Genomic DNA, 26,578 nt, shown 5'->3' with positions numbered 1-26,578 from the left:
TTTTATTTTATTATTTATTTATTTGTTGTTGGTGTTTTTAAAATCAGCCAACATGATTGTGTTTTGCAGCCGTCTGTGTAATGTGGCCAGTTTGTGGCTGGATGTGATGATGAAGTGTGAACGCTAGCATGGTACGAAACGGTGGGGCGGTGGTTTCTAACGTTGTGTGTGTGGATTGTTTTTTACTCTCACAAACGCCGTGTATTTGGGTGTACAGTTACGAGACTCCGCTGGCACGGTGTCCGGTTGTATCAGGTTCAGTTTATTGACGGGCTTCATGTGTTTCTCTCGGCATGCTGCCCCGGCGTACACCGCTATTGTTCTGAGAGGCTACACTGGGCCTTTCGCTAAACCTGGGAGAATTCAGCCTGTTTGTTCCCAGAGACAAATGCTATTATTAAAGCTCCACTTGAGGCTTGAAAAAACCCACAAACTCCCCAAAACAATGGCTCCAAAAGTGAGGTCCTGGGACCACCTAGGGTCCATTGACAGGGGCCCGAACAACACGAGGCACAGTGTGATAATATTAAGACACTGGTGGAGGGGGAATAAAATGGACAAGTGTCTGGATGTGTGTTTGCGTGAACTCCTGCTGATTCAGTTTATGTGGGCTCATGAGGATGTGTTGTAGATGTCTCCTATCATGTGAGATTTCTGCAGCATGTCACACATCACTGATATTTTGTTGGATAATGAAGAAGCTAGCTTTGCACCTTGAATTATTTACCTCCACACCCACGTCCTTCAGTGCCTTCTCAGTTGTTCCTCGCCCTAGAGATAACCAACCATCGTCTCTGCTTTCATATTTGCACCCATGCACATGGAGTGATCTCATTCTTGACTTGGCACATCGACATGAGGAAAAGGAGGAGTGCAGCGAGCTCAGACTATCGGACGGCATCGTCTGCAGATCTCGGTGATAGAGGGATGCTGTTCTGGCTCAGTCTCCATTACATAATCCGTTTGTTTTGGCCGTGTGGGTGTGGTGGGCAGGGTTCGGGCGTGGGAGCAGTGACGCTCTCCTTGGCTTCAAACCGGTAGACGCTTACAGCTGCCAGAGAGGGTGAGCTGTTTCTGGGGAGTTTATTGTCACCTGGGTGTGAAACCGGGTGAATGACACACTTGCATGGTTGTTCTCTCCCTCACACCTTTCCTGTACTTTTGGCTGAGCTCCAAGAGCTTATTGCAGGGCCACTGATGCTGTGTCCCATTTAAAGGGCACAGACGCAGCCTGGTTTAGCCTGAATTGAATTTGAAGGACTCACCTGTGTGTATTGTTTGTGCCCCTCTGTATCCCACAATCCAGCATGCACTGGTCGATAGTCTTAAAGTCTGTGTTGTGACACTGCGCAGCCACATCCACTGTCCACACCTCTGTTTCCCTTTCCTCTTCCTGTAGGCCAAAGCAAACCGGAAGAGGAGCTTAAAATAGTTATCTTGTTTCAGTGCATCCAGTAACCTTGGGAAGGCTCCAGGGATTGGTTAAGGTGGAGGAATCTGCGAGCTGTATTCAAAGAAAGTGGTCATACGTATAGTACGAAACAAATTCCATGTCACACATCTTCTTGAAGTTGAATATATTTCATGTTTAACCGCGATGACATTGTGTTTACTAAATCACAAAATCTGTTGGTGCAGCGTTGCTTCAAGTTCATTGTATGTTGTCTCTTTCAGCTTCGGTACGTACTTCAAAATGCCTGCTTTTATGACCTGGGCAGGTCTGTGGCTCGTAATGGTGTGGCTGCAGTTGTTGTATATTTTAGGCATGGTGGTCTTGAAGAAATGCGGATGGTTGTAACATTAGCGCTCGTGTGACTGTTCAAAATGGATGCCACACACTGGGAAACTAATCAGACCTGCTGTGTGACTGAGGGAGTAAAATACCCGTTCTGTATCTTCACTGAAATACTTTCGATTCCCTGAATACTTTCTGCTCCTTTACTCAAAGGCTTCCTTTTTCCAAGCTGATCTGTGTCAGATTTCAGCGACCTTGGCCAGACAAAAAGTTGATTTCCGTCTGAGATGACAGGCATGTGAACAAAAACAGGTCCTGTCCTGTCTGTAGTGTCAGCTTCACCCTGTTAAATGCTGTGATATACTGTTGGATTAATGCGTCTTAGGGCTGATGTGTGCTGTTTATTCAGCTTAGCGTTGGCTCATGTGCATCAGTGCAACAGCTGTGAGAGGTTCTGATGGTTGTGGATGTCGAGGGTTCAAATCTTTCTCCCCCACGACCCCACAGATTGTCTGCCGCATCAACAGGCATCAGTCTTTTGGTATTTATGCTAGAGATGTTCCGATACCGATACTTGTGCTGTGGGTATCGGCCGATACCGAGCACCGATCTGATACCAGTAGCTATATTATTTCTAATTTATAATAAATTCAAGCCATTTATTTTTAAATTTATTTTTAAATAAAACAGTATAAAAAAGCTTCCAGAGTTTGCTGCTGCGGCTCGTCCTTCTTTTTCCCTTTTTGTTTTAGAAAATTCGTTCTTAAAACACTGGTGCCACCCCTTGGAGACTTGTATCTTTTGCACATCCGAATTAATGTGGATATCGTTTAAGGGTGGGAGAATTAGTCCAGTGTGATCATATTGTCCCACCACCCGCCTGTACACTGTCGGAATAAGTCGTACTAGCTTAGCTCCAAGCCTCGCGTTCAACGGCTCTGACACACGTGCGTGTGTCTGTTTGTGTTCGGGCACATAGTGTCACCGTGATCATTTCCTCCTCCGTCCCTCGGAAAACAGCCAGCGTGCAGGGTTGCAGGGCACAGGCCGCCGACCGTTTGTTAAGAAGCGGGCGAAGACAACTGTACCAGAGCTTAACCGAGCTTGACAGCCAGAAAATTTGGTACTAACTTTCATACCCTAAATGACGTGTATGGCGCACAGGTTGCTGGACTCCATGTACCTCAGGGCTCGATACTCCGTACCAGCATTTTCCGCAGTATCAGTTCCAGCAATTTCCGATACTGGTATCGGAATCAGAACAACTCTAATTTATGGTCAGTACGGTGCAGATTTTAAAGCTAAACTCATTTCTTTCAATTGTTTCAGCTGTAGTTTGGTTTTGTGAATCTCTATCTAGCAGATATAGTGCTGAATTCTTATCTTCAAAGGCTTTCATTTGCTCAACAAGGACGTCGGCACTTTTTAGCCTGTCCCTTGTATAAGAACTCGTTCAAAAATGTGGACAGCTGACTGGAAAGAACGAGCCCTGTACAGGGCAGGGCATTTGCATCTTGTTGGAAGTCAGCTGCTTTTACAGCCTGCAACCAGTGTCAGTCTCAGTCCCACACCCATAGAAATGAATCCCCGCCTGCTTTCCTGCATCTGTTTAGGATGACAAACGGGGTTAAACTATATTTGATCATCCACCCTTAAAGTTAGTTGTGTATCTCCCGTGTTGCTCTCGGCTGTTGAGCTGTGGGATGTGAGACACTGGTGCAGTAACTCTCATCTCTGTGGTTTGGAGGCTGGCACTCTCCTGCCCATTAGGATAAAGTGGTGGACGCTGGCGCTGCATTTTTTCAGGCACTCAGTCTGGCTGGGACTGTGAAGCTGGGCTCAGTGCACTGCAATTATTGAAAGAGTCATTCAGCACTTTCATAGTGTGTTTGTTAGTTCACTCTGGTAGCCCACCCCAAAGACAGACTGGGTGCCGAGCGTGTTGACAGTGGTAGACCTTATGTACACTGTTATATTTGCATTATTTCTGTGTATGTAGCTAAACTCTATTAGACTTTCTGTTGGATGTTTCTGATGTTTCTGATGCTGTCTTCACGTGTCCCTCTTTCCCATGTGTAGCAGCCTCTCTGCTGAGGTAACGCTGTGTATTTATTCTATTTAGTTATTGATCCAAGGCTGTCTGAGGTGAATCAAAGTGCACAGCTGCTGTAAGGGTGTGTGTGTGTTTGTGTTGCGCAGGTTGGGCATATCCTGCTATCATCCTTTGCTCTGCTTCTCCTGATGAGCATGAGAAAGTCAGTCCTGCGTGCTGTGTAATTGGTTTGTGTGTATGTTTCACAGCGTTCAGGGGCGTGGCTGTGGGTTTGGACGGTTGTCAGCGAGGCAGGCAGGGGAGGTGTGGGATCACTGTCCATCTGGCCTCAGCTCACCCTGCCCAGTCAGAAGCCTGGTAACTGATCTGGGCCTCGGCCTCTCAGCACTGTATTGACTCTCTGCCTGCGTATAGCCGGTTGGCTCGTGGTCAGGAGAGCAGTCAATGGCTGGCTTTAAAATGACAACACTGATGTCATCTGTCTTCTCTACAGCCAACCATCCTTGATGGAAGTGCTTAATCTGTCTCTTTATGTTCAACTCCAATTACTAAAAATAATGAAATGATGTGAATAAGAGGTAGTGTTTGTATTTTTCTCATGCAGGCACCGTCTTCTCCAGCCCCCTCCTTCCACTTTCATTAGCTATTTGTCAGTGGAAAGCAACAGGAAATATGGAAAAAGAGGGAGATGACCTGGGACAAAGGTCCCTGGCAGGACACTGGGATCAGTTTTATACTGCAGTATGCCTGGTCTAAATCTGTTATATAGCCATGGCTTCATTCTTCAACTCCCTCCATGTCTGGCAATCCTTCTGCAGCCTTTCTACTCATTTCTCCTCTTATAAGTGATGTTAAACAGGTTTGACATTAATTAACGTTTGTGAACAAAACTATGAGCCATAGCATTGTTGGTATAAATGAAACTGCCTTCGCTGACCTCAAAGTGAGAGCAAGTGAGCAAAAGCAAGCGTGAGCTGAATCTGCTGAATTCAGTTTGTATTTACAGTATGTAATGTATGTAATGTATTTACAGTATGTAATGGACAACAGCAGCAGATATCAGAGGACAGTAAGGAGGAGCCTGTGACAGAGCAGCAGTCCTTAAAGAACTGGTTGAATGTGAGTCCAGTACATCCATATGATATTAAAGGTGTACTGTATGAGAGAGTCCTCCAGTCCCTCTTTCACCCTGCAGCCTATTCAGGATCCCTGGGTACTTGTGGGTGAAGTTCCCCCTGCCAGCTGCTCCTCCGTCCCGTTGCAGTAGTTAATCTACTGAAACCCCCCCCCCCCTCCCCTCGGCATCATGTCTGTGGGGGCTTACGGTTCGCACCAGTGCACGGACAAATGGGACTTGTCTGCCCCCGGCCGCCTCATAGGACCCCTAATGTTATACTCAGTTGCATGCAAACAAGTAAGATGATCATGGTGGTTGTTGTTACCCAGATCTGATTACATGCACACGAATACACACTCAGTGCTTCCCTTCCCGGTTGATGATCCCACTCGACCGGACTCACCCCCCGTCCCGCTGGCAGCAGGCCCTGCTCGTGTTTTTTAATTTCATTTTTTTGAAAATCCTGCCAGGTGTTTAGAACAGATTGGAACCCATTTCCTGCAGTATCTTCGAGACACTTTGCTGCACAAGTAGCCGCTAGTTCCAATCCTGTCCTGCCCCACTCCCTCCAGAAGGCTAACGGGCTTAGTCCACTTAACTTGCAGCCACATTTAACCACCTGCTTCTAATAGCCTTATTAAGTAGCTTACAGTCACTTAACACATGTTAGTGTCCCGTATGGAATTGATTAGAACAAGCTCGCATGCTTAACGTCAAGACCAATCCCCTCCGTCATGAAAGTGACTCATCTCAACAATCTTCTCAACAAAAGCTGCATGTTTAGTAAAACATGTTTAAATGTATTAATGGGGTAAATACTAGGGCTGCACAATATGGTAAAACAATCATATTGGGATTATTTTTGACAGACACTACGGCTGCAATATGATTCACGATTAGTTGAAATTTTTGCAATCGCGTAAAAAAAAAAAAAAAAGTATTAAAGTTGTGTGTTGTTTGGGTCTGTACCAAACTAACATGTTTTCTTAAAGTGGAGAACAAGACTTTTAGTGCAGGCAATCTCTGCAGCACTACAGCATATCATTATAATGCACACATTTTACATTTATCAACAAATTGCAGCTTCTTGCAATTTAGGTATTGCACTAAATTATACTGAGATTTTGATTATATTGCAATTAATTCTGGAGCTCTAGTAAACATTTATTTCCTCTCCGTAAATCAAAACGCACATCATCGAAGGGATCTGGCAGACATGGACTTTTTTTTTTCAAACTGAAGATAATCAGTGTTAGTTAGTGATACACATGCCTGTTTGCTGATGGTTTCTGGGCATATGGCTGTATCATTCATTTAATTTGATATAAAATAAAATAATTCCTGATGTTGGGCTAGTAGCTTGATCAGATCATATTTGTCCTAGGTTTAACTTTTGTAAATTACTTCCCAATAATGTAGGGGTTAATGACAGAGGTATGTTAGAAAGCTATTTGTAGAAAAGTCAGTTTATTCAGGACAAGCATTTGTCAACATGAATGCAGTGTTGAAACACGATGACGTAGGGCTTGTCAACAGCTGCACGGTGTTGTTATTTGGACAGATGAAGAGAAGCCAGTCAGGTGGGAAAATCATTGAGGGTTAATAACGTTCTTTGTCTACAGATAACGAGGTGCATGGAGTGCCATTCATCTTCCTGATAGTTTTGTGCAAGGGGCGAGGAGCCTCTGTAAGTAGACCTGCCTTTCACACACACACACACACTTTTATATAAGAGCTCCATCCACAGACATCAACAGAGACTGGCTGGTGAAGGTGCCAACGAACAGCTTCAGTGGTGGTAAAGACCTGAGGCATTAAAAATGTAGAGAAAATTATAATCCTACTATTCTACGAAGCTATAGGATGGTAATCTATCAATATTACAATATTATTGTTTGTGGCCACAGCTGCTCAGATTGTTTTATTGTATAATACAATATTGATATTTCTAATATAACATTTATTTTAATATTTGACAAATGTTTTTAAAAAGCAGCCCTGTGGAGTCTTAACCCTTCCCCTCCATGAGGTGGTTCATTAGATGAGGGGGGAAGTGTTAAGCAGTGCTGTGGCTTGACTGCCAATAATGCGTCATCCACTATACAGGATGTTGACAACAGAAGTCGGAAACTGATAATTTATGTTTGATGCTTCCTTTTCTTTGGCATAATGCAGCCTAAACACATTATTACTGTTCCATCAAAGCAAAGACAAATGATCTACAACATCAAGTGAAAACAGGTCATAGTTGTGTGTTTCAGTGGATGTTTTTATTTTCATAATGCCAAGAGTTTTCTCATTCCTATTGAGATGCCCCCTGAATGTGATGAGTATAGAGCACAAAGAACTGTCTTGTTTTAGTGTTTACTGCTTTTAAATGCAATCCTCCTCTAGGCTGCTTTTAACCTGCAGGAGTGTGTACACACTGTGCAGCACAAGCATGATTTCATTAATCCTTACTCAGGGTTCGTAGAAAGAGTCTGGAAAAGGCTTCATTTAACCTTTTTGTTATGTAACATTATGATCCCTTACTCAGATTGATCGTGATTATCTAATGCTCTCGCATATTTAAAATGAATATTAAAAGCTGGTCAAATAAAGTGACAGTATACATTGATTGCTGTTGGTATGAAGAAATGATGTAAGCTGTAACATAATGTGACGATCAAGACAAGAAGAGTCTTCAGTTGTTGGGTTTAGATACCTTGAAAATGCTTGAAACAAGTTTGAATTTGACTCTTTAAAAGCTGTATGAATGCTGCTAACTGGAGCTTCTGGAGCAGTCACCAGTTAGTTTTGTGATACTGATCTAAGCTGGTGCACAAAGTCACTTATTCAACAGAGGAGGAGGATAGGAACATTGAATGACCCTTTTCTTTGTCTTGTTTGACGCATAAACAAACACGGTACATCATGAGGAGGGTATTTCACAGAGTGAGAGAGCTGCAGAGATGGAGGCAACTATTTAGCAAAGTGCTCCGTAGAGCTGTATTTTCACAAACCCTTGGCTCCTATGCACTCCTCCTCTGCTGTCAGCATGCTTTGAGACATATTTGTGTGTGTGTTCCAGCAGCAGATAGAATTTCTCCTCTTTCTCTTTCTCTCTCCCTCTGTCACTCTGTATGTGTGTGAACTTAACGCTCACTAGGTGATGCAGCAGAAACGGCACTACTGCCTTGTATGGTCAGATGGAGACCATCTGAACACAGCCGCCCATTTCTTCCAGTCAATTCACCTACCTACTTTTTAGGATTGTTTTCAGCTTCATGCAGGTTTTGTAGTGGCTGTAGTAGTAGGGATTAGAGTGAAAGTGGGCAGTTTTCCTGCATTTGGTCTGTTCCTTTTTTAGGACGAAGCTTGAGCTCAGTGTTAGGAAAACCCCCTTCCTTTCCCAAACACGATTAAACCTCTTGTTTTGCTCGTCATTCCACTGCATACACTGACCACCCTCTTCCTCTTGGCTTTTTCATACTTGTCTCGCAGTAGTGTGTGTTTCTTCCTGTGTACACACCGGTCCCTCGGACTCACAGAGGAAAGTTAATGAACAAACCGAAGCACAGGCTTCATATCTCATTTGTAAACATTGTCTTACTCCACTCTACTTACACTGTCTGCTGAAAACTCCCGGACCTGAAACCAGGGTCAAGTTCACCAGGCCAACTTTAGTTGGTGCTTAAATATCAAAAGGTGCGGCTCTAGTAAGACTATAGAGATGAATCAACTGTGCCTGTGGAATTGAAGGAATGCAGGAAGTGGTGGACTGCTAAATTCCAGCTTTCACTTAGACTACAGAAGAACTCTCCCTTTTTTCTTCTTTTTTGTCTGCGTGCGTGTAAATTTGTGCAAATTACATTCATACACACTTTCATCCTACACACTTCTTGGCTCACTTACACACAGCTCTATCAGATGCATGTACACACAACACACACATATTCATTGGACACTCTGTGACCCTTTCACTCCCTGTTCGGTCTCTCACACACACAGACACACAACAACACACCAGACACACACACACAGACACAGAACACACACACACAGCCAGCTGTCACTGTGTAGTCCGGAGGAGTGTTGAGGAAGTCAGCGGAGCAGGAATGTTGATGGGTCGGATGTGCTCTGCTGCTTTAGGCATTCACTTTCTACCATGAATCATCTTGGAGCAGATGCAGCATTGACATGAATGTTAAAGTAGAAACTCAACATCAGGCTACTGAAGTCTCTAGTTTAATATGCTAACTAGGCCTGCAATCTGAGATGAAGTTAATCAGTTAAATAGAATAAACCCATCAATCATTTGGTTTATTAATGTCACAATTGTTAATTGTAAAAAAAGTCACCGTCACCATATCTCAGAGCCTTACGTAATGTCTCCTAATATGTTTTGTCTGACCAACAGTCTAAACCCAAAGATATTCAGTGAACTATATAATTAAGACAAGACAAAGAAAAGCTGCACATCCATCACATTTGAGAAGCTGGATGAACAGATTATTTCTTATCTTGCTTAAATAATGACTAAAAGAATTGATCAATTAGAACAATAGTTGATCATTTTTCTGCTTTAATACAGACAGGAGGGAAAAATGCACCTTGTGTAAATGTTTGCATTTACTCAGATCAGACGCACAGTGAATCAGTTTCACTCCTCATGTGCCATTTTATAATTGCTGACAGCAGTCTGGGGTAAATGTACAGAGGACAATAAGCCCCAGCATCAGTATCAACAGCCCCCCTCCACCACCTCCTCCAGCAGTCTGCACAATGCATTCAAACCCCTGCCATGCTCTCAACACAGCTAAATCCCTCTCTGCTTGTATTTGACACAGTATTAAAAGTGACCCATTTCGTCAGGCACCACTTCTGATGTCTGCACATGCAGAGTGAGAGACTGTCTTGGGGCAGTTTAATTACATCTGTCATCCCCTGTCTCTCAGAGGTCACCAATACGATTTAATGACACACAAGGCCATATTTCTTTATTAGGAGAAGTGGATAAATACCACTGAGGCCACTGAGTTCTTTCTCTGTCTAGACAGACTCCCTCTCACAATCTTACAAAGTGACGGTTGCATTCATACACACACCAGTTCTCCCATTTGGGCTGAACCTGTATTGCTGCAGCCTCTGTCGTGATCATCACAATACTTGCTACACATTGAAATGGTCACCAAAGGTATTGAGCTAGTTGTGATATTTAGAAGGCGTGCCGCGTCCTGAATGTGGTTTTAGATCTTCAGTGAAGTAGGATTTGTTATGCAAATGTGGAATGGCAGACAATAGAGGTTTTCTTGTACCTCATAAAAATGCATGAGGCTGTTCATCTTGACCTGGCAGACCATTTCAGTAATTCTGCTGTTGTGTATGTATCGTTGTGCAGTCATCTTTCTGAACACAAAACGTGGCGCTATTGACTTACCCACTTGAAGAATGCCCAAACTGTGTACAGTGTATTCTAATGGATATGAAAACGAGCACCAGCGCTGTAATTTAGTAAAACATCACTTATCTGTGCCGTGCGTGTGTGGATGGGATTTTAATGATCCATTCGCTTCCTCTCTGTGCTGCGTCACAGAGTGTCAGCTGGTTACAGATGATGCCTTTACTTGGCCAGAAGGGGGTCATCACATGAGGAATGTGATTTACTCTGTCTGTTAAGCTCCTGGCATTAGGAGCTGGACTGGCACAACTACGGCAGGGCATGCAGGTCACAGTGCCAGTCCAGCTCCCTGTCTCACTGCTCTTCTCTTTGGAGCAGCTCCTTCCTGTCTGAGGAGTGCCACCGCCTTTTGTCAAAGAGCTACTTTGACCTGATGTAATTAATACTTTCTAATGCAAACATGCCAACCCATTATTAAACTCTAGATGAAACTGTGAGAAGCCACCTGGCTAATGATTGATTTTATTTGCATATCACTGTCCCAAAGGCTCTACACACAACGCTAATGGAGCCTTACTTAAGGTGAGAGGTTTTCCAAAAAGAAGGGACAATCCAAACATTGTATTGGTAGGCAGCTTACGCTCGGATACACGACCTTCCTTTCTGTGTGAGATCTGTAACCACAGAGACCAGAGGAGAACAAGAATGACTAGAGAACGCAGCAGGAGAGAGAGAACCTTTGTAAGGCATCCACTGGGTCCAGCCTGTAACCTTTCCACGGCTGAACCAAAGGGTAGGACTTAATCATTGTATAGAGGAGACTAGGGGGGTTTCAGTCGCTGTATATACAGGTGTGGGTGTTAGTGTGGTATGAGTCTTGTGTTTGGTGTAGTCAATGGTTAATCAGCCTAAAACTGGAAAAACAAGTTATTCCCTATTGACAGCAAGTGGTTCATTTATTTATGCATTTGTCCTTTTGATTGATGAAGCATTGTTGTTGCTCAGCTAACCTACAGTGCATTGCTGCCAAAGAGCTAAGACTTAGAGACTTCACAACGTTTTTTGATTCTGCCACAAAAAGTGAATGCAGTATCGTGTTACCTCAGATGTTAATGTGTAACTGGCAAGGAAACAAATGTTTCCTGACCTTTGGACAAGAACGAGTGCTGCTTCTCCGAAAGACTTAATTCTGTTGGAAATGTGTCAGTTGGAGACGAACAGAGATGATTATCCACCCTAAAGGCGAAAGCTTGTAGTACTTGGTTATTATTCTGCGCTGTAAGGCTGTATAAAGCCTCGGTAGTCTCGTGTCTGTGGAAACTTTTGCTCACTGGAACTTTTTTCCTACATGGTTTTAGTTATCTGGCTTTAATGGTTTTCATATCATAAATCACTGATACACTTTTTTTATTAGGTTTTTTTTTTTTTTTTAGGTGGGAGGTGCCAGTTCACCACCATGGCACTGATGAAGTGCCCTTGAAAAGTCCCCACTGTGGAAATATAATAGAGTAAATCTTCTTTTTGTTTGCACAGAAAGTGCGGTTTGCTCTTTTCTGAAATGCTGGATTGTTTTTTTTCATTCTTATTATTACTCCTGCCTTTCTTACCTTGTTCTAAACCTAACCTGTCAACTTATCTTTGTGTACCATTCCTTGTGTTCCTTTTTTTAATCTTTTACTCTCCCTTTTGTTTTGTTCCATTACTTTCTCATATTCTCATACAGTTCTTGCTCTTTAGCCATCTCAGCCTTTTCTTCATTTCCTCTTCAATCCATCTCCTGCACAGCCCGTTTCCTCCATACAGAGCTTCTACTGGCTTGACCATATGTGTGGCAATTTACTGGAAGCAGATCTATTAGCAGTGGAAGGGGGGGAGGGTGTTACCAAGGAGTACAGAAGAACAAGTGGCTGTAGAAAAAGGAGAGGAGTAATTGGGAGGGGGGTGGGGAGAAGCTTTGTGGTCTGAAGGGGTGATTGGGGGGTTTGAATAAAACCACAACAGATCCGGGAAGAGCTCTGTCCATCCAGAGCAAGAGACTTGACTGAGGTTAATGAGTTAAGACTTATATTGGACTCTATTCACATACATCCTCCACATCTTCCCCTTCTTCTGCTTCTCTGAATTAATATAAAGTATAAGAAGTTTTCCACTAGTACTCTCAATTAAGGAATCTCCCAGCACAGAAACCTCTTAAGTGAATATAGAATGATGATTACCATCTGTATCTGTTTAACAGCGAGAAAGACAATGGCCAACAAATGGGCCATTTGGAGCCTATTTTCCACCTCCTCCCTCTCCTCCCTCTCCTCCTCCTCCTCCTCTGTGGCCTGTGTGTCATGTCAAGAGATTGTGAAGCCTCTCTTGGCTTTCAGCACTCCAAACCACAGCCTTTTCCTTTTCAGTTTCTAGATGCTGGAACCATTTGGGGCACAGTCACAAGTCATCAGTTTTTTATATTTCTGCCCCATAAACTGTGCAGTTAAACCAATCCATGGTTCCTTTTATTGTGGTATTTTATTACGGATTCCTAACTTTATTTTGGTGCTGCAGGCGTTATATTATCATTGTAGTTCAGTTAGATGGGCAGTCTGTGGAGGAGAGTAAACGGTTTTGAGAAAAGATTTGTTGGCATCTCCCACTGCTCACTTCCTCTTTTTCAGACTCCCCCAAATTCCTTGTAGGCCCCTTACCATAAATGGCGTTTCCTTTGGCTGACAGGGACATGTTTTTCATGACTTTGAGTAGTACAGCATGTTGCATTAAGAGGAGGTGTGCAGTAAAAATGATGGACATGCTCGTGACCCTTGTTTTATTGTGCCTCTGCAGGACATTAAAGTGTGAGAGGAACTGGCCGTTCAAGACGAGTGTGAGCCCCTGAACCTTGTAAGCAACAGCAGTAACGCCGGCGTCCACGTCTGAGGAGAAGGGAATGAAACCGGATGGGGTTACCATGGAAACCACGGAGCCCACTGAAGCTGCAGCAGTAGCAGAGCCCTCCTCATCGCAGGAGGACACATTGGAGCAGGCCCCGTCGCAACCAGAGGAAGCTGCAAAGGATGCAGCACCCAGAGCTGCTCCAAAGGCCAACAGCAAGCCAGTAGCAGCAGACCCCAAAACCAAACCAAAAGCTATTGCAACTAAAACACAGCCTACAGCTGCGTCTGGAGGAGCCTCTGGATCCAACTCACGGCCAGGTACTGGCTCTCACCGCACGCTGAATGACGTTAAATCCTCCAACAATGCTTCTGCAGCTGCAGTCAAGAAAACGGCAACAACAAAATCAGCAGCGGGGGCCGTACCTAAAAGACCAATGGGTGTAGCAGCAGTTTCTTCCACGGTTAAGAACCAAACTAGAGTGCCTGACAAGAAGCCTATTGGAGCGGCCAGGACTACCTCTGTTACTGCCACAGTAACAAATGGTACCAAACCAACAACAGTGAATGGCACTGCTAAGAAAAGACCAGGGGCTGAGACTGTTAATGTAGCTAGACCCAAAACTACAGGTAAGTCTGAATGAGATAAGTAAGACTGAATTGAATTTAAATCATTTCACAACATGAAAATGAGTGACACGCATGGTTTCATTCCTCTGCTGTCATTGACAACCTGTACTTGTCTAATTTTCATGTTCTTTAATTCTTTTTAAGCTACTACCAGCAGACCAACAGCATCCACTGCCCCAAAACCCAGCACTTCGACCACAGCAAAAGCTGGTGCTGCTGCCGTTTCAAAGACCACCAGGTATGCTTGCCTATCACAAACAGAAAGCAGGTGATTAAATAATATAAACAGTCAATGATACTGTGTCCATAGAGCACTCAAACACAGACTTTTGAAGTTCTGGTTGGGAACCCCCCTTTTATCTTACTGACAAAAACACTCTTTTTCTCAGTTTTGCATCGTCTGTCATTCACACACATGCTCTCCCGCTCTGGGATCTGAACTTTGTAATCCCCCTTAAAAACTAGATGAGAGAGTGACTTTGTTTATCTTGATGCTCTGAAAGAGAGCAGTGGAGAACGATGGCCATTGTGGTCTTTGGATCGTTATTGAGTCAGATTTCACTTGAAGAGTGTGAGTCATGTTAGCAGAAATAACCTGAGACAGAGGGGCCTTAACAGAGGCAGCGATACTGAAGAACTACCGCTTTGTCCCAAACGGACCCCCTGGCAGAAACCAGCCCCACCCCCCGGGGCAGAGAGCTATTGACTCAGATCATAATCCCTCTCATACTGAGCTGGTGGTTTGGATAGAGAGCGCACTAGATGACTAAACTTGCTGAAAGAGCTGCTTTCAATGATCATTTTGGATGTAAAATTTCATAGCTTGACCTGTCATTTACTACCCTTTCATCTGAAAGAAATTCAAGATATACTAGCTTTTTATAATCTGGTGACAAACATAATTATCAGTTGGCAGCCATAGCAATAAGGACAAACTTGCTGAATTTGAAGTTGATTAATGTGATAGGCATTTGTATAAATGAAGTGATCTAAAGTTTAGAGTCATATCCATACACCAATCCAACATCTTTCCACAGGATGTAGTGTTCTGGTCTTAGAGGCCTGATTAGATCCTCTTTCCACTTGTCTTCCCTCTTAATGATCTCTTATTAAATAAAGAAATAATGTGCTGCGTCATTCTGTGTTAAGAAGCAGCACAGGGTTATTGCATTCTTTCTTTGCTATAAGAAAAATAAAAAAATAAAGTAAGCAATGCCTATTTTTATACCTCAACTCTTTCTATCATTGATAGAATCGTCATATTTTACAGAAGACAATGCTAGGACTGAAAAGAACAGATATTTACATTGTTTCCTTTTGTTAATCTATTTATTAAATCTACAAAAAGTCAGGCATTTAAACATTTTACTGAACAATTTTCTATCCCAGGTTTCTTGAATCCAAGTTGGCAGAATATATTTGTGAACAACAGGTTTGACAAAATGTGCAGCAAAGCTGAACAAAGGAAAGGCCTGAACCAGAGAAAGAGAATTTGTTGATTTTTGACTGTACGTGGAGAAGCTCGTCCTCTGAATTAATCATATCCAACATTTCAAGTGTTAGTGTCTGATTACAGTAGCACATCATCCTTATGAGTGACTTGTTCCCTGGGACGTGACATCAGACACTCGTCTCTCAGGCTTGAGACACAGAGAGAACAACAGGAGAACCGCAGCAGGTCTCTGCCCTTGTGACAGATGATGCGTGTTGCGTTTCGTGCCACCTGCGTGTGATGGCAAAGTCAGTGGCATGTCGAATCCTTTGTGTAGCGGTAGTGGTGTGCTTTTCAGTCAGTGTTGGTGTTCGTGCAGGCTCTCTGGCAGAGTCACACATTAGCACCAAGAGACCTTCTTTCAGCTCAAGCGGTGACTTGCATTATTCATGGCACTGGGAATGATAGCACTAGCAATCTATAGCAACACATCCAACAGAATTTAGTGGTGTTGAAGCTTTTGGCAAACTACCCTGTGATATTATTTAGCTGCAACACAATGGCTGAGTAGTCTCTTCCCTGTAATTTTGCAGTCACTTTCTTGTAATTCCAGCCCTGCCATATTGTTTTTCGTATTACTAAGACAACAGAAGTCATTGTTGTCCACACTGTCACACACACAAACACGGCAACCCTTTTTCTTTTCTTTTTTAAGTAAAGTATCTGCAGGTAAATCTTTCATGTAGACCTTAAACAGCACAGACAATAAGGACTCTGTATAGCCCACACACTGTATGCAACATGCCACTGAAAGTGTAGAAGCACACACTGCCAATGGCCAATAGAAAGACCAGCTCCTCTCATGAAATATTAATGTTGATTGGCCCAGAGGGAAGAATGAAAACGCATACATATATACATACACGTTCAGCGATGAGGTCTCGTAAACAGGATTTGTACTTAAAGAAGGTGGGAATAAGATTTGTTAGGATATGTTTGCAAAGGCTGGATCTGATCTGAACATTATTGTTGTGTACAGTAATGTGGTAGGACTGATTCAGCTGCATGTTATTTCTGTGTTTCTTAGTTAAAATATGTAACTAAGAAACACATGCGTGAGTAGACCCACAGTCCATGTGAATGACAGGAGGATGTCTCTGTCTCAGTGGTCAGTGAGAAGCCTTCATAACTAAAGTATAAACCAGATGTTTTAAAATCTGGCACCTGCTTTGCTTTGCTGTCCTCCAATGATGGGTTATGGTGTCCTTGCTCTGACTGAGCAATCAGTCTTTGTCCGCCCCACCCCCCTCATTCAATCTCTTCTCTTCCCCCTCGTCCCTTTTTTTTTTTTTTTGCCGTCTGTGCATGTACAGTGCTGGGCATTTGGCCAGGATCTCCTAAAGCCCTCCTTACAGACCATCTTCCATCTAGTTGTTCCCATATTTCTAACTCATTCATCATTTAGCTGCATTACAGAGACCGTAACATTCACAGAGTAGTTGTGTAACATGAGAGAGACGGTGCTTATGCCTTCATGGTGCTGAACAATCTGTAAGATGATTAATATTCAAAAGGGTCACCGTTGGGACAGAATTGCTGGTGGATGGTACTTTCTCTCTCATTCTCTCTATTCAAAAACTGAATCAAAATTACAGCAAAACCATTGCAACACACTTTATTCTCACTTTAATCTTTTTTGTCTGTTTCTGTCCATGTCTCTTCTGTGTTGTGCCATTGGAGATAAAACTGTAATTTCTCCCTGACAGTCTTGGCAGGGGGCAGGATTACTTTCCTAACAGAAAAGGCCCATGGCATCTATCACAGTGACAGTGGGTGCCTAGGACCGAAGAGCCAACACTGTCTGTCATGCTATTGCTAGGCTACAACATTTCATCTAAACTCTCTGCTGACCTGATTCAGGCCTCCACTCTATTGTCAAGGAGATAACGGTAGGCCCACACAAACCCTAGGAATGTGTGCTCCTCTCGAGAAGCAGTAAAGCAGCTGGTTTTGGACAGCCTACAAGCCAAACAAGGTATTGTTAGGGTGCTCCATTTCCATTTGTTGTCTTGGAGGGGGGCCCTTGAAGTGGTGAGGGGGAAAAGCACGAGGGCAGAAGAATGTGTACTTGGAATACATTTTATTTGTAGGATGAACTTGCTGTAACAGGGATAAAGTGTACCTCTGGGTCAAGCCCTCTCCTTTTTCTTTGGATTGATTAAAACAGAATAATTTAATCCAGAGCAGCGAGTATGCCAAGGGAGTCTAGCCTCCCAGTTGTGTTTTTTTTAGAAGGGAAGAGGGAGTCTTGGATGAATGGATGGAGTGGGTGTGGCTCCAAAAACCCCCCTGGCTCATGTTTACTCTTTGATTTTTGGCCAAACAGATGTTTCAGGTGCTCAGTATGTTAATACCATGGGTGTGTTTTTTTTGCATCTGTCATAAACATCTGTGAATATTGACTGTAGATAAAGTGCCATAAAGTGTGTCAGTCCCTATTCCGACCTTTGCCCTTAAGACCTCACGTTTGGTCATTCAAATCCTTTCAGATGGCTGTGGAGTGCCTCTCATCCTCCCTCTGGACTGTGATTTGTATTGATTTCAACCCTCTGTTGGCAGGAAATCTAATCCATACTAATACACCAACAACAGAACCACCAGCCACCACCCACAGACAGCGTGTGGAGTACAGGCATTAGTTGGGTCTATCTGTTCCTCTCTGTGCCGTCCCTCTGGATCATACCATTAGGAGTTATGACTCATAAAACAATGTAGGGTGCGGTTTGTATTGTGTCTCTGACCTCCCCTTGCCCCTTTTATTCTCTCTTCTTAACTCTTTTTATTTCTGTCTCTCTGTCTAATTTCATCCCTCAGACTCATCATTTTTCCCTCAGAGAAAGTCATTCATTACATTTTGTCTGCCTTAAGTCCTGCTATAATTGAGAGGACCTGTCAATTCACATTTTGCTTGCATGCAGGATTAGATATGAAAACAGCCTCAATTAATGCATCCTTTTCCTACCTCTGCCCCCATTCCATTATTGTTTTTCTGTTTTAAAAGTTCCTGTCCTGTGTATCTGTTTATTCTTCTGTTGTTCATTACCCAACATTGACTCGGGGCAGATTTCATCTCAGTGTCTGACACACTTTCCAGTTTTTGGGCTGCAATTCACATTGTAACCCAAATCATCTGTCTGATAGCATCCCAGTACAATCTTCCCTACGAGTTCATGTCTGTGCAGTTGCTGTCTGATCTTGGGGAAACAAATGGTCATTGTAATGGTTATTGTAATGTGGGAGCGGCATCTGTGTGCAGGCATGCTACTATGCTGGAAGCCATCAAAGTCGATGCATGTCCACATCATCTAGCAACAAAGACACACTAAGTTCAAAAGAATACATAATGGAGGTGGTTGTAATTGGTTGTTGGATCACAGTTCTTTTAGACAATTACATTTGATTATTTTTATTTTATTACTTTTGTTGTTGTGAAACTTTATTTGTTTTATTAGAAAAGGATTTTAAAAAATGATTTCCATTGCTGAGGTTTTGCATTGTTTTTGTTGAAAAGATTGCTGGTACTGTCTGCGACTGACGAGTCGTTCATTTAGCCGACGGACTTTTTGTTTTGTAGGTTAGCCAATACAGAAGTGTATTGCAGCACAGGCAAATGTTTTGTGTGGAGATTTCAGAGCCAAGTATAGCACAGCACAAGCAACATTCAGATTTATATGTAGGTTACTGCTCCTCATATCCCTGTACTTTTAAGTCTGATGCACAAATATCACTGTACATTTCAGTCACTTCAATACAAGTCACTTTGACTGATTGTCAAATGTAATCTTATAACAGGGTGTTGGCACATGGATATACTTAATATTTGCCTGTTTTAGTTGAACTGCTCAGAGGACTGTTTTTAGAAAAAGGCTTGCCTATTGGGCCTTCATGTGTCTGTCAGTGAGACCATGAAATGCATAACTTACTATCACAAATTAATCTTGTAGGGATAGTGCAGACAGAGTTGCTCTGGTGCTTTACTTGCATATTTCCACTCTCTGTGTTTATTCTCTTTTAAGTAAAGCAAAAGGGAGAATGTGGCCACATGATTTTATTTTATTTTTTTACATGAAGGTGGGTTCAAATATGCTAAGTGAAGCAATGTAATGTGAAGTTTACTGTAGCTGTAGTAGGTTGTAGTGCAGTGTGCCTATGCTTAGGGCAGAGCACATGCTGGATCCGTTGTTCGTCTAGGAGGGTATCCTAATGGAAGAGCCTCCTCTCTCATACAGATAGGAGTTTTGGCTTGTTGCAGTTAGAGTGATTGAGTGGATTAGTGAAGTATCACATAAGAACTCAGACTGAGAAGTAGACCAGGAGCTTAATACAGGATTGATTTTAAGCTGATGTTTTCTTCCCTCCTCCACTTCCTGTATATTATCTCCCCCTCTCCCTTTCTTCCTCTTTTAAACCATATTATTTCACTGTTACTGTTCATTGCCTCAGTTCCCATCTCCTCTACGTGTGCAATATCAGTTGTTTTTTTGTCATTCTTATTCTGTTCAAGCTTTCCATTCCCCATCTATAGATTTTTTTTTTTTTTTCTTCTGCCACCCTCCTTCTCATTACACGCAGTTGCCGCCTCTTTGAATTGATTGGAGAATGAAGGAGGCATTACACTGTGGTAATAGATGGATGTCGCTGTGTTAATGGGTTTCCATTATTGAAATTGCTTCTGTGGTTTACATTAGAACAGGTAATTCATTTTTGCATGTAGAGGGGGGGGTGTCAGATATCGTGTTTGGATTTTTGCCAACAAAGTGAGCCGACCACAAATATTAAGCTACTACAGCTTGTTTTTGTTTTAATTTTTTTATTCTTAGGCTTTTGTGTGTCACCTGAACATGTCTTTGTTTTACTGCCTCCAGACCTGCTACAGTTCCCTCAGCATCTCGACCTGCAGCCACCACATCCAGGCCCACCACAGCTACAACCAAGCCCTCCATCACTGCAACTGCCAAACCTGCTGCTTCTAGAGTTACCACAGCATCCTCTACTGGCAGGACCACAGCAGCACAGCCTCCCAAAACTGCTGCTGCTAAGAAAGGTTAGAAGTTGCACCTTGTCCTGACGAGGAGATTCTCTTCTGGAGCATAGCTGACAACTTTGGTTTACGAGTTCAAACTCTCGGTCTAAAGTGGTTGACTTCATCTGTTATATGTGTGAAAACATTTGTTTATGAACAGTTCATTCCTGATTTTAGCTGTGGATGTGTTCATTGGAAACGCAAATCAATATTAAACGTGATAGAATTATTTTGAATTGACAGTCTAAAATAAAAATGCTCTGCCAACATAAGTTTATCACAATTTTTATTTTTTATTGCTAATCGTATTGGGTGAATTAATGGATGTTTTTCTCTTTTTACCAGATGTCAGTCGACCAGCTTCTGCTGCAGTCGCTAAGAAACCTACAACAACTACAACATCCACTGCTTCCAGAAAACCGGAACCCTCTAAACCCACAGCCACCGTAAAGCTCAGCTCTGCCTCCAAATGGTCCACAACAACAAAGGCAGCAGACCCCAAAGTGTCACAGGCAAAAACTCAACCACTTGCGAAATCTACTCCTACAAAGAAACCTGTAGCTGCTGTTCGGTTCCCTGCCCTTAACAAACCGCCCCTTGGTCGAACCCCACCTGCCTCTCCAGCCAACAAACCTGCAAACAGCGCCACATCTCTGGCAAAACGTGGCACCAAACCCACTCAGGCTGTCTCACCTTTCACTGCAGCAAAGAAGACGGGGGTTACAAATACTACCACACCTGCTTCAAGAGCACAGAGTGCTGCTGGGGCTGCTGGTGCAGCGGTAGCAGCGGTAGCAGCAGCGACTGTGCTCGCAGAAAGACAAACGGAAGCTACAGTGTCCTTACCGCAAGGATCATCCCTTGCTGCATCTGCACCAGAGCAGTTCCCTCCCCCAGTCTTGGCCCAGGATACCACTCCGGAGGTGGTACCTCAAATGACTGCTCAAAGCCATGCAGCCGCTTCCTCTCCTCCACAAAGCCCTGTCAGGACAGCCTTACCACAGACCTCTTCATCCCAGGAGCAGTTAGAAAGCAGCACTCCCTCCTTAACAGCGCAGGAGCAGACCCCTGCCCCAGCTGAGCCTACATTACCAACAGTGGCCTCGCCTCCTCACCTCTCTGAGGAGCCTGTTTACCTGTTGACTGACCAAACCCCCTCCACATCTGAAGCCCTCCCGGCCTCAGCAAATGCTATTCCTCAGATGGTTCCTCCAACCAATCTAAATGACGAGGAGGACGAAGAGGAGAGGGAGGGAAGCCAGCTGGTTTCTGTGTCTGAAATGAGTGGAACCACACAGCCCACGGAGGAGTCTCGTCCTGGATCGGCGGGACCAGTGGGAGGGTCTGCTTGGAGGGCCGGTGGCGCCTTGCTTCCCTGAGCTGGACTCTGAGGATGTAAGCGGCAGCCAGCAGGGTGCATCTGAATTGAGCGCCCCTGGTGTCCTGGAGGGCACAGAGAGCATGGATGATCTAGGAGACGGCAGTCTCAAAGGAGCCATTGATATGGAAGGAGCCTCAGCAGGTTCACCTGACTTTGAGAAGGTTCCTGAGATACCCGTTAATGACTTCGATGAGGATGAAGATGACGACGATGACGATGATCGGGTGTGTGACATGGATGTGGGCTCAGAGCGGGCAGATGAACCGCAGAGACCCAGGCATGACAATGATGTGGATGACGATGAGGAGGATGAAGATGTTGAGATGGCGAGTGAGGGGGTTACAGAGAGTGGACTGGAAAGCTATGGGAATGCAGATGAGGATGATTTTGCTGAGGATGAAAGGCTGGACAACCTGAACAGAGTGGGCCAGCCACCACCTCCCCCTATGCTGCCCTCTGCCCCTGCGGCTCAGTGGGACCAGCCAAACCCCTTTGCGGATCCCTGGGAGGAACCTCTTCAGCCACAGCAGGTTCTTGAGCACGTCTCCCAGCCTGAACAGGGGGCAGGAGCGGCTGCTGCAAGCCCTGTGGCAGAGCCCTGGCAGGCAGATTCAGAGACCCCAACTCAGACCCCAGCCCAAGCCTGGCTAGAACTAGGCTCTGGTCTTTTTGCTCTTGAAAACCAAGAAGTCCCCCATCATTTCTCTAACAAAGATGAGCCACAAAATCAAGAGGCCCAAATGTACATGAACCAGTCCAGCCCAGCTCCAATGCAGACCCTGGCCCCAGCTCCCCTCTCTGCCCCAGGAATGTCTCTGTCAAGCACCCTAAGCAGCGAGACCAGCACACCGGAGGAACTCGGGGACTACAATAGAGAAGGAAAGTTCCAGCCTCAAGATGCGCAGGCGTCTGCGCTTTCCCCACAGGCTGATCTGGACGACCAGGACCTGGGCATCCACTTGGAGAGAGGAGACGGGGAGGGAGAAGAGGAAGCTGAGGCGGAGACCCTGCCTGCTGATGAAGTCTTGGGAGGCCCTGCAACTGCCCCCACTTCAAACCCCTCTTCATGCTCCGGAACAGAAGACGAGGCCAGCGACACAGAGGGAGAAGCTCAGCTGGATGATTCCTTGGAGAGTCCGTTGGTCAGCCACATAACCTTTGACAGCCAGCCTCCAGCTCAGCGCTGCCTGTCCACTGTAGAAGAGGGAGAGGAGGCCGAGATGGAGGGTTGTGCAGGTGAAGACACTACCCCACCTTCTGCTACATCGCTGGCATCTTACGGCTTTGACACCATGACCACAGCCTCAAACTCCAACGCCCAGTCCACAGGGGAGAGCTGCATCAGGAGCCCTGGCATCTTCTCTCTGGAGGAGCTACCCGAGGAGGCCAAGGAGCTCGGTCTGATCCCACAGCCTCACACCCAGCCGTACCTCGCAGAGCAGCAGTACATTGAGTGTGGGAAGCAGGAAGCGGAGTCCGCTGAGTACGGCAGGGGGGAAGTGCCGGGGCCAGAGGAAGCCCTGGATCCTTCATCAACTCCTAGCACTTTGCAGCAACCAGAGGAAAACCCCGATGACATCCAGCCTCCGTACTATTCTGCTATCTGTGAAAAGACTGAGAACTCTTTTACAGGTAATGTATAGTTCATCATCTCCTTAACAGCCCAAGTAATGTCCCCTAACTCCCTCTGGCCCTGTTCCAGCCTCACCACAATATCTCACTGTTGTAGTTCTTGTCGTCAGTGTTTGTCCTGAAATCTCTGGGGGTGGACGTAACCAAAGTTAAACTTAAAAAAAACAACAACAGAGAGCACTAGAAAAAAAGAAAAGAAAAAGAGGACAGCAGTGGCACCTCCCTCTGATATAACGTTTCCATGATGAATATATGGCTTAAATTCCTGTATGTGCAATAGCTACTACTATTTACTGCTAATAAGTGTGAGTGTGTCTGGGTTTTGGTTTCTGTTTTATTTAACACAGAATTATGTGGGTACCCTGAACTGGCATGGATTTGACTTGTCTGTTTACAGCTCTTAAAGAGGGAAAACAAGAAAATAAAGCATAACAAAAGAAATGTGGAATGAACTGTTTAACATGTTTTCATGTGTATTTATCCCAATACTTTTTACTGACCATTAGTTTTGATTGTATATTCCTGTTTGATTTTCGCTGTCCTACCTTATGATACAGGCAATCTTTCTTATCCACAATCACTCCTCATCTGTTCTTGCACTTTAAATTGTAATCCAGCTTTTTTTCTTGTGTTTATTCATCTTTTGGAGTAATGAACCTTAAAACTTTAAATAAAGATTAGATTTTTACCATGCTGTACTCTCTCACTGTATAGTTTTATTGAAATGGGCTCTTGGGAGTGGAGTGTTAGGCATACTTATCTATGGATTTGTGCGTGAGACAAATCTAACACATTAATTTCAAGGTGTCAAAAGCTTTTTTATTTTTTACCAGTGGCTCATTATACTGCAGACACTTCCACTCAGTCAACCATGTAGCCTACAGCTTATCATTGCTTTAATCTTGCCATACACTCACACAGACACTCACTTGGCCTTTACTTTGAAAACTGGACACGATAAACTGGAGCTTGTGCCCGACCTCAAAGACTTCACTGGTCTGAGAAACCACATAACTGGAACAAATCTGCCATGAGTTGATCATCCACGCCACCGGACCTTCTCATCCATGGATCAACCTTTGCCATCTGAAGCAGCAGAGAAGTCGGACATCTCATCGTTCAACCTGAAGAACCCAGCCCGGCTCATTCTGCTGCTACTTTATTTCCCTCCAGTCCACTGTGGGTGTGTTTCTGTTTTAGCTCTTTTCTACTGGCTTTTTTAAGCATTCTTGCTGCACTGTTTTATAGCCCTGTATTAATGTTAACTTATGCTTATGCATGTCACTGTTGCACAATGACTTGACTTTCATTACTTTACTTTTGGATTGGTGTGTTCAGGGTCAGCCAGATAGCTTGGCTCTAGGACTTGATGTACTTAGGTTGGAATAATGTCTAGCCTTCTAAAGCCAAGCTATTGTTTCAGTCTTCTTGTGATGCTGGATGTCTATAAATGCATGGAGAGCTTTTGCATGTGTCATTGGTTGACTAACTTTAAACTTCATTCACGGGTGATGACTGTCTAAGCTCGCAATATGTTTTTTTTCTGTGGTTGTTTATCACCATAGTTGATAGTGATTGCATATACAGGAAGTTGGCTGCTTTTTTTGCACAAAAAAAAACTTTCTTTTCTGGGTGTCATTTAAAAAAAGAAAAAAAATAACATGTAGAGAAAAAAAAAAACCCCACGTTAAATATGCACATTTGCTCTCTGCACAAATTTCCCTACCCTTGCCCCAGCCACCACCCCCAGTCACCTTACTTTGGGTCACTATTCTGGTGTGTCACTGTTTTGTTTTTTTTTACACAAATGCTGTGTCTCCACCCCTCTGAATACTTAGCAGGCTGTATCTGTCACTGCTGCACTGCTTTCAAACAATGTCCCACTGTCACTTGTTCAAAGTACAAAACTACAAATAATTGCTGGTCAGTTAGGCTACTGGCAGACTTTTGGGCTTGGCTTCACAATGCTTTTACTATTCCTTCAAGTATGAGCCTCTGAAGGCCGCCCCTTTCCTCTACACCCTTTTGCTTGTACTCACACCGCACTGCTGTCACTGTCCTGCTGCCTGTGACCTGTTTTATAACACCACGCTACTGTAATCTTCCTTCCCGCTTCCTCTCACACACAGGCTTCACTGCACTACCGCACCCTCACCGCCGCGATCACGCAGCATATCCCAGAACCTACTGTGACATCGTCAAACCTCACAGCGCCACGGTCAACCCGGCGAAGCTCACCTGTGCCGACCTCCCACCCAGGAACCTCGGGCAGCAGGCGCTGAGCCCTCAGCTCCGCAGGTTAGAGCAACACCAGAGACAGCTGCTGGAGCTGCAGCAGCGCAGGGAGCAACAGAGCCGACCGCTGGAGGAGGCGGAGCAGGAGCGGAAGAGGAGGGAGGAAGAGGAGCAGAGGAAGAAGAAAGATGAGGCTGAAGAAGAAATAAAGAGGAATAAAGAGGAGGTGGAGAGGAATATGCGAGAGCAGGCAGAGATGACAAAGAAGAAAGAGGAGGAAAAATTGAGGAAAGAGGAGGAGCTCCAGCAGAGGAGAGACCTTGAACTGCAACTGCAGCAGCAGCAGGAGGAGCTGAAGCAAAGACAGCAAATCATGCAGTGGCAACAAGAGCTGCAACAGTCTAATAAAGGTCAGACGGTCCTGCTGTCGCCTTCCTCTGGCCTCTGCACCATCTATGAAGCTCTGGAGAACAGTGATGAAGACGAGGCTGAAGATAAAGGGGTAATAAAGCAGCACACTACTACAGAGGAGCCTGGACAAGAGACGTCAAATGAAGAAATAGACGAGGACTGTGAAAGGGGGACATCAGATGAAGACAAACATGGAGATTCGTCGCCATCCACAGAGACCCTTCCTCCTCTCCCAGACTCCCCTCAGACACCGAGCAACCCCTCCCAGGATGGAGACAGCTCCTCCCCTTGCCCTCCTGAGTCTCCAGAGCGACCTCCACCCCTGGACCTGGACTGGGGGAAGAAAGTGGACATTGTCCAGCAGCTGATCAATCAGACCCTGCTGCTCAACAGAGATGGCTGCTCCTCCCTTCTGCTGCTGCCAGGAGGTGCAGGAGGCACACTGAGCCCCCTGGAGAGCAGCCTGTGGCCCAGCCTCCTGCCTCCCCTCACCCCTCCCTCTGCCACAGTCACCTCTGTAAGCAGTTTCTCCCCAGAGGCCACTGGGAGCTCCCCACAGGGAGAGTGGACAGTGGTAGAGCTGGAGACGCATCACTGAAGGTGTGTGTGTGTGTGT

General features: G+C 44.6%; 2 protein-coding genes across 2 annotated transcripts; both read left to right on the top strand.

Annotated features, from left to right (window-relative positions):
- The first annotated feature begins 6,525 nt into the window (after nucleotides 1-6,525).
- On the top strand, nucleotides 6,526-21,704 carry LOC118326602 (mucin-5AC-like). The gene is made up of 5 exons (XM_035659628.1): nucleotides 6,526-6,592; nucleotides 13,112-13,788; nucleotides 13,933-14,026; nucleotides 20,146-20,324; nucleotides 20,649-21,704. The coding sequence occupies exons 2-5, from the start codon at nucleotides 13,215-13,217 to the stop codon at nucleotides 21,680-21,682; spliced, it is 1,881 nt and encodes a 626-aa protein (XP_035515521.1). The 5' UTR covers nucleotides 6,526-6,592; nucleotides 13,112-13,214; the 3' UTR covers nucleotides 21,683-21,704.
- Nucleotides 21,705-21,727: 23 nt separating this feature from the next.
- LOC118326601 (GRB10-interacting GYF protein 2-like) lies at nucleotides 21,728-26,572 on the top strand. The gene is made up of 2 exons (XM_035659627.1): nucleotides 21,728-23,316; nucleotides 25,446-26,572. The coding sequence occupies exons 1-2, from the start codon at nucleotides 21,765-21,767 to the stop codon at nucleotides 26,558-26,560; spliced, it is 2,667 nt and encodes an 888-aa protein (XP_035515520.1). The 5' UTR covers nucleotides 21,728-21,764; the 3' UTR covers nucleotides 26,561-26,572.
- The last annotated feature ends 6 nt before the right edge of the window (nucleotides 26,573-26,578 follow it).

The sequence above is a fragment of the Morone saxatilis genome, unplaced genomic scaffold, assembly GCF_004916995.1.
Source record: "Morone saxatilis isolate NCDOM2014 unplaced genomic scaffold, NCSU_SB_2.0 Contig17, whole genome shotgun sequence".
NCBI classification, from domain to species: Eukaryota; Metazoa; Chordata; class Actinopteri; family Moronidae; genus Morone; species Morone saxatilis.
The sequence above is the reverse complement of the archived record's forward strand: the minus strand, read 5'-3'. Positions and strand labels throughout refer to the sequence as shown.